The sequence below is a fragment of the Euphorbia lathyris genome, chromosome 10 (assembly GCF_963576675.1).
Source record: "Euphorbia lathyris chromosome 10, ddEupLath1.1, whole genome shotgun sequence".
NCBI classification, from domain to species: Eukaryota; Viridiplantae; Streptophyta; class Magnoliopsida; order Malpighiales; family Euphorbiaceae; genus Euphorbia; species Euphorbia lathyris.
This window is the reverse complement of record NC_088919.1, coordinates 37,838,212-37,847,077: the sequence shown is the minus strand read 5'-3', so window position 1 is coordinate 37,847,077 and position 8,866 is coordinate 37,838,212. Positions and strand designations below refer to the sequence as shown.

The 8,866-nt window shown below is 37.0% G+C and overlaps 1 protein-coding gene across 2 annotated transcripts; it reads right to left on the bottom strand.

The window, feature by feature from the left end:
* Positions 1-5,860: 5,860 nt before the first annotated feature.
* LOC136209231 (uncharacterized protein At1g01500-like) lies at positions 5,861-8,431 on the bottom strand. Of its 2 annotated transcripts, none has more exons than XM_066000651.1 (3): positions 8,180-8,431; positions 6,800-7,553; positions 5,861-6,369 (listed from the first exon to the last, which is right to left on the bottom strand). In XM_066000651.1, exons 2-3 carry the CDS (start codon positions 7,487-7,489, stop codon positions 6,145-6,147), a joined length of 915 nt encoding a protein of 304 aa, XP_065856723.1. In that variant the 5' UTR covers positions 7,490-7,553; positions 8,180-8,431; the 3' UTR covers positions 5,861-6,144. The 2 variants fall into 2 exon arrangements, with proteins under 2 accessions (XP_065856723.1, XP_065856724.1); XM_066000652.1 differs by lacking the exon at positions 8,180-8,431 and adding an exon at positions 7,969-8,116.
* Between the last annotated feature and the right edge of the window lie 435 nt (positions 8,432-8,866).

Genomic DNA, 8,866 nt, shown 5'->3' with positions numbered 1-8,866 from the left:
TCGCAAGCTAAGAAATGCTCGATCAGTCGATCGACATCCTGCTTTCTCTCCTTATCGCACGGGAGGCCTTTCAAGTATTCCACTAACTGCTTCTCCGATTCCAACATCTCCCGAGCGACCAACCAGTGACCCGAGTCCATAGGGTCCTCGTTCCAGACTACTCAAAAAGGAAAGACACCCTGAAGTTGGCGAACCAGGAAATATCGATGTCGCCACTCATGGATCTTCTCCTGCAAACCTCCGAGAACATTGAATTTCGGGTGGGAGAAGGTAACGTGATTAGAGCGCGGGCCTTTATTCGGCTTGAAGAAATGGCGGAAAACTAAGCCGTTCGCTCGAAATCCTGCGGAACGACATAGGGAGTAGAATCCCACCAGCATCCTCCATCCGTTCGGGTGGATCTGACCAGGGCACAAGTCGAACTCCTTCATTACCTCTACAAAAAATAGCAGCATCGGCAGCCGCATCCCGAACTCGAGCTGCTCCTCATATACAACCAGCTTGTTTGCCTCCATAGCGTGATAAGCACGGACCTCGGCATCAAGAGCAACGGGCTCGTAAGGCTCACCAATCCGATAGGCCACCGACAGCGACGCTAAGTCTGTTTTCACTATAATGCTATATGCGTCTTCAACGGAAAAGTGCTCCAGCCGTTTGGGCCGCTTAGACTTATCGAAGCGCTTTCCGTCGGACCCAAAAGCACCAGGTACCCGTGACCACACCTTCGCACGCATCTGGTCATACCGGGTCCCTAAATTCTCCCCCTCCCTTATCAACACGTCGGGCACCTCGACAATCACCTCATGGATTCCAGCCGAAACACCGCCGCGGGGTCACGCAACGCTGGGTTCAGCTCGCGGAACCGGCGGTTTACGGGTTTTTGTTTTCTTAACAGGCGGCTCGACCCCGACTCTAGTTTTCCGTTTCGAGGCACGACCAAGCTCGGCCACGAGGGGCAACCGTTTAATGTCCCTCGCGATGAGCTGTCCGATATAATCCTGTCCCCTCCAGAAAAACGTAAAAGCAAAAATGGGCAAAAGACAAGGATGAGATGATACTGACCTCGCTCTCTGCAACAACGGCACGACACGCTCTGCCCGCACCTACTCGCACCACCAGCGACCGACAAGAACTCCGAGATAGTACCAAACCGAAAAGTAGGAAAGGATCGAGGCGACAAAGGCAAACAATCGAGGGGAGTTGAGGCAGAGAAAATTCTAGGGCAATAAAAAAGTAGTGAGAATGTTTCTTCCCCCCTTTTATAGTTCTGCACACACCGCTTCAACGAACCAATGACTGCGATTTGACAGCGCGTGGGCGAATACATTTATTGGACGCATTTAATGACATTTAAACAGTGGCGGCGCACGTGTGGAAGTCAGATGAGCACAGATAATCCTGCACAGAAATCCTGGATCGCACATTCGTGCGCCACACAACGCACAACGAACATCGGCAGCACCTCGCATAAAATACTCGCCCAGGGACTTTTTGAGGGGGGAGGACTACTTGATTCAGAATATGAGCACGGCCCACCAGGCCCACAATCACTTAGGACGCCTCGAGGGCCTCAAGCCCATTAACAGGCCTATAAATAGCCAAAGGGATCGGTCCCTTTTTGTTAAGCATAGCCTCTACCCTTTTTGTTACTGCATCTGCATTTTTAATAGTTCTACTATTGAGAAACCGTAAAAGAATGTAATGTTAGAAATGAATTGTCCTTTTGGCAGAAGGATTTTTCTAATTAATTGTTTCATTTTTTGAACTAGAAATTTTGTCAAATTGAAAGATGAAATTAAATCTTTTAGGGTTTTTTTTTCTAATTTTACTCTATCTATAAAAGGGTATCCAATTCCTAACAAACAGGTCTGGACATTCTCTTTCACTGTTTTTTGTCCTCTCTTGTTTCTCTCTCTACTTGAACTAACTTGGATGTCAGAATGTTCTCAGGGACCGTTGCTCGAACAGAGAAGCCATCCGATTCCGAAAGTCCACAACTGTCCCATATCTACATTATTTGGTACGGTGAGCGTGGAGAGCAAGCGACCTTCAGATTGGTATTAACGCCAATGGAGGACCCAACAGCAACGACTCTACTGAAGGAGATGTTAGCGACAACCGTTGGAACCTCCTTTCGCGGGTAGGAGGAACCATTGCCGAACTTCACGGTAACGCCAATGAACATGGCTCCTTTGCTAGAAGAGGTGGAACCTGAAGAGGAGGCCAACACCACCGCTTAACTAGTCAGTGTCATCCACAACTTCCAAACTACCCAGGCAGTGCAAACGGCAGCACAAATGAAGATAATTGAGTAATAGAGAAGCCTTCAGGAGGAAAACATAAAAATCTGGTCATTCCTCAAGAGTGGCACCGGAACGATGGAGGGCTCCATTCATCCGCGCAGTGTAGGAGGCGCGGAGCCTGCAAACGTGTGAATGCTAAATTAACTATTAGTAAATGATGAGTCGTTTCACCATGGACTGAAAAAGTAAAATTCAGTTTGATAAATGATGACTCGTCTCAGCAAGAATTAAAAAGCAAATTGTTGTGCTTGACTTCCAATCCCAGGATTGTGGGAGTCAAAATGACGAAAACAACTAGATTTGAAATTAATCTCGTAAGGGATGGAATTAATTAAACGAAAGTACAAAGATGCGAATATTGAAATTGAAAAGATGTTGGAAACTTTGATTAAGCTTGAAATTAGAAGTATTTATAAAAAGAGTTGATAGAGTGTTGATTTAAAGTTTAACGCGTTGTCAGATTTGATGTTAATGAAAACTGAAAGCTAACTAAAGGGATGTTTGTTTATCTATTTTTCATCGTCTTTTCACTTTAAAAGGCATAGTTTTAGTTGTTTGGTTAGATACCTTATGTTTGTCTTTTATAGTTGAGAAGTAGCGTTTTATAAAAGCAGAGAATCTGTGCTTTTTAAAAGCAACATTTTCCAGAGGCAATCAGCAAGTAGCCAAACGGATCCTAAGTTGAGTAGTTAAAAGTTAAAGATTGTTAGAATTTGTTGTTCACTTTGAACTTTTGAATTTGATTTAGTTGTTTGATTTCTGGCTGGACTTTGAAATGGTTGTGAAGTTCATAGTTGTAGATGTATAATTGGAGTTCTTATATTAAGCACTCGGTTTTCCATGTCACTTGGAGGACCCCCAATTCACATTTGGACACGTGTATTATGACCCCGTGTAATAATTAAAATAGTGAGGCCTCTTATAATATATGTGGGTCCATATTACACATGTCAAAATATGTATGAGAGATCCTTCAATTGACATGGAGAATCGGGTGCTTCTAATAATTTGCCCTATAACTGTTCTTAGAAGTTGCTGACGTTGAATTTTTTTCTCACTATTCCACTTGTTGTAACTTCTCGACTCTCCCGCTTTCTCTTAGCTTACAACTCCACTTTATTTTCATGTGTATGTTAGGTTCTTTCTATCAGATATTAATATGAAGTGGACCTTGAGCTTTTAGGTCAAACGGTTTCATAACATGGTATCAAAGCCAATGTGACCAAATGGTCCAGGATTCGAATCCTGAAAGCCATGTTCACATACACCTTAATGACCAAATGAATTTGGTTATTCACCGTTAGATATAGGACATGATCATTAAGGTCCATGTGATCAAAACCGAATCTCAGTAGTGTTCACATGGACCCTAATGACCATGGTAAATTTGATCATTCACCGTTAGATATAGGCTGATTAAAATCCTAAGGTGGAGATTCAAAGCATCCTAAAGTTTAGATTTAATCAGCCTACATCTAACGGTGAATGACCAACTTCAAAGCATCATTATGAAAAAATACTGTATGAAATCCTTAGGTAGTTCCTTTATTAAAAGAAGGCTTAATACATGCTCCCTGAATTTGTTTAAAAAATTTAATTGGTCTCTGAACTTTTAAAGCGTCTCGATAGCCCCCGTGAACTTACATAAAATATTCAGTTAGCCCCTGAACTGGCATAAAATATAATCAATTAATCGGTCGTAAAAAAATAGAGTAAGTTAAACGTGGAAGATATATTGCATGTACCTTAAAATATTATTACATAATATATAAAATAGATTAAAACATATTTAAAAATAAGTTTTTACTTGTTCAACTATAAAAAAAAATTCTTCTCTAATATTAGAATCGCATACACTAACCTTGGTTGTTTTACTTTTTTAATATGCGTGCAACATATCTTCCGCATTTAACTTACATTTTTACAACCGAGTGATTAATTGATTATATTTTACGTAAATTCAGGGGACTAACTAAACATTTTATGTAAATTCAAAAGACTATCGGAACACTTTAAAAGTTCAGGAGACCAATCAAATTTTTTGGACAAATTCAGGGAACAAATGTATTAAGCCTTAAAGAATATCCCAGATTCCATATTTAAATTAATATCATCCTTATTAGTTTCTTTCCTTTTATTTGTTGTTGACATGACATATTTAGTCCAAGTGAAGGTCCATGCATAAATGTATGGTGTAATTTCTTCTAAGGAAATAGTATAATTACTTTGATAGAATACAATCTCCATATTTTTCTATATTTTGTTGTTAGAATACAATCTCAATGAAATAGTTTAGCTTTGGCCAAAATCCAATTTATTCCAGCCACGTTTGGTTTAAACTTTGGAATTGAAAACGGAATCGGAATCGGAATTTAGTGGAATCAGAATGACTGTTTATTTATTATGTTTGGTTCAATTTGGAATCAAAATCTAATTCTCTTTGAAACTGTTTAGTTCTTTAATAATCGGGATCGAAATGAATACAATATTTATTAAAAATAGTTTAGTAAATAATAATTATAATTATAACTTAACTATAACAAAAAAAAAATATGAAAAAATTCAAATCATTTAAAATTAGATATTACAATATAAAAAACTAATATGTTAAAATATAATGAATGGTTTATTTTCATAAGTTTTTTTTATCATTATTGTAAAAAAAAAAAAACTATATTATAAACTGAAGTGGAAAAAACAATAACCATAATTTGAATGTTAGCAAACGTGGGTGGGTTTATGAGTTATTAATAGCAAAAACGTGGATTTTTTGTTCTTTTATAAATCAACAGGAAAATTGAATTTGATTAATGTGGGGAGGAGAAGGAATCAACCGATTCCGAATAATGAGATTCTTATTCTCAAGTTATATTTGTTTAATTAAATAATAAAAAATATTTAATTTTTATTCTCATTCCATAGTTTAAATTTATCTAACTAAATACCTCCTTAGTAAAACGATTTTAAAAAGTGTTTGTATTTATTAAAAACACATGTAGCTAATATACTGTATCAAGATTACTCTCTTTCTCTCCATTTTCAATATGGAATTTAATTCATTTTTATCTCATTACCATATATTAAAACCTCTTATTGCTCAAACCTTTCATCCTGATATCACCATTTCAAGATCAAACCGTTACATCATTAGTCTCTTTTATGCTATCCAAACCAAGGACTAGCTTGCGAATGAAAGAGCAACTATATAGCACCGTGATTTTTGTTTTTTTTTCTAGATTTGTTCCTAGATTTGTAAGGTTTGCAACAAGGCGGGATAGAGAGATGCAAGGACGGGTTTAGAGAGAGTTATGGGATTTGAGCATCCAATGATCGCAGCAATACATTGAAAATTCAATTCAAATTGTTTACGCTTTTATGTACACACCCAAAAATATCATTTTACTCACTTATGAGAGACCACCCCCAAACACTTCCTGTTATCCGTTGCTGGAAAGATGTATTAGTAACAGGCTGCCACATCAAGATCCCTATGAGTTGCAGTCACGTAGCTATTGAATAAAACAGCAAAAAGGCAAGAATTGATTATGCAAAATGCGTTAAAGTCTTCTCCAAAAACACTCTTTATAACAAAAAAAAAGCAAGTCCACACTTGTCAGTTTACACTAATTATATGATCATGTGTTAACTCTTATGAACACATTGGAGACCAAATCAAGAACAACAGGGACTGCTGTGTCTAATTAGTACATATATATGTTATTATAGATCAAATGCTTAACTACATACAATGCAATTATACCCTTATTCACAATCAAAATTTGTCACCTTCCTCAACCCCATTCACACTAATGTATAAGGATCAACAACTCGTCTGTCTTTACTATAGCAGTCGCCTTTTGAAGTTGCGTGTGGTGCCTTGGTATGTCTGAACCAGCAACCCCACACCGATCCCCACTCCAAGACACACGCTTAAGCCGATACCAACACCCACTCTAACACCAGCATTGAACCACGAGAGCTCTCCGTCTTCGCCTTCTAAGTATTCCCTTCCCGAGTACATGTTGTAGTATTCACTTTCTGGCTTGTGATTTGTGTATCCTGATAACTGCATTCGGGTGAAAATTAGAGCAGAATGGTTATGACAATTTTATGCAATCTTGTATCACTAATAATATCTAACACGCCAACCAGTAAAGGTCTTCATAGTTACTGGATTATGAGAGAATATGCAGCTTTATACCGTATAGGCAAAGTTGCATTGTAGTAATATTATGTATCCATACCACAAGATGCAATTAATCCTTCGAAAAGATTCAAGCGTCTAAATGAAGTTTGCATATCAAACTCTCTGGTCGACGAATTCGCACCTTGTCTTACATGTTCGTGCATTTTATGTTTCTAATATATGTTTCAAGCATCTAACAAGAATATATAAGCACTTCTATGTTGGCATACATAGTTAAGATAAACAATTTCAAGCATCTAACACTTGAATCTGCCTGGAATTCCAATCCCAATATTGAACAAAAATATACCTGTAAAGGAGTTGGGGAAGGGTCATAGTCTGTTCTTCCAGCATCCTCAAATTCCGGTATAGAATCCAACATTCCTTTCCTCGTTTGCTTTTTACGGAAACCAAACTGCAGAGCCTTAGTCAAGATAATTGGATTCCCTGAGAAGGATCCAGCAATATAGACCTCGACTGTAGGTGAAGCGGACTCTGGACTCGTATGTTGTTTAGTCTTTAGGAAGTTCGTTCCTAAAGTTAAATCCGATTCACAATTCATGCTCCATTTCTGACCATGGTTTCTTGATTCACCAGAAAAACCATTGGCATTACACGGTTGAAGAACCCCAGACAAAACGAGTACAGCCTTATCGAAAACTTCAAACTTGACACCCCCAGTAATCCTTATGCTATCAGTGCTAACAAATGTAGCTTCTTCAGATTTCTTATCCAACCGATCCCTCCTAAGAAGGATCGAAGGTCCGTCCGAGTTAACAGAAATTCTAATACCATTAACTTCAAGAAGTGTATCAGGGTGTAAAGGTATGTGGTTTACTGTAAGGTATTGAGGTGTGGAGTCATCAATCTCACATTTGCTAACACGAACATAGAAAACTTTTACATCAAGCCAAGGTAATGATACCTGTTGAGATGAAATGTGCCTTTTCCCATTTTCAAGCACCCCATTTCCATTGAATGCAAGATATGAATTCTCCATAGCTAATCCTACCCCTCCCTTATTCAATCATTCAACTTTGATAATGAATTCATCCCTAAATTACCTGCACACAAATCAACAGTTCTAATTTGTATCAATTCAAGCATAAATCAAAGGGAATTTTATGTATCCAATCAATCTAGACAAAAGAATCAAGCAATCTAAATGGTTCCAATTCAAAATTTGAGAAATCTGAAATGAGCTAGAATCAGAGGATGAAATCTGAGAAATAAGAAGTATATAACATGTTGATAAGAAGAAGATAGTTAAGAAGGGAACAGCAGAAGCACAAACAGAAACAGAAACAGAAAAGGATAAAGTGATAAGAAGATGAGAAAACAAAATCACAAAAATCTCAATAAATGCCACATTCTCTTTCTCTCTCAACAGTAAATTAATATGATTGCAGAAATCAAACTCACACCCAGGAATCGAATGTAAAATTATAATGAAAAAATCAATCAGAAAGGAGTTCATACCAGGCATAAGAGAGAAATCAAAATCAAAATCAAATTCTCTTAAGATTAAAACCCCTAAAATGGAGAAGTTACAGATTCCAACAAATTTGTCACAGCAGAAGAATACAAAATACACGTGTCGCATGGTGAGACAATCCTGTTCCTCCGTGTCTGAGTGTGTGCGTAATAATCAAAACAAAACAAAAGATTACACCTAATCAGAAAAACTCACCACAAAAACTCCGATTTCTCCACTATCAAATTTGAGGTCTCAGCTTAGTTTTGAGTCCCCTTCAATGGAGAAGAAGAAGACAGCTCTTGATTTTGATTTTTTGATTTTGATTTGATTGAGTACCCAATAAAAGAAAAGCACGATTAAAGTAGGGAAATTTCTTCTTGGTTCTAAGAAATCCACAAATTAATCAACATTTAATGGGTTGTTGAAAAATGAATCCGATTTTACCAAAAAAGAAAAGGATGATAAATTGTGAAGTGGGTCAGATGTAATGTACATAATCAATCTGATATTCTCAAGATCTTATCCAATAAAACATGGTTTCTAAGACCAATGGAATTGAAAAGGACTTCATGCGTGTATTGCATTTCTCACCGTTCGATTACAAGGACATGGGGAGATTAACGGCTCTTATTCTATTAGCTTATCATTTATCAATTATTATTATTTTTTATATAGAATAAAGTAAATTGTGTTTTATTTGAATTTAGATTAGCATTATAATTAGGAGTATATTTTTTGTTTCAATTTAGATAACATAAAGAAATTATTGTACTATTTCATTTTCCAATTAAGGATTAGGCTATCCGTACTTTGTTTTTCACAAAGTAAGCCTCATTTTATTTCATAACTTAAATATAAATAATTAGGTGTTGGTTATGGTTTTTTTTGAAACAAAATATA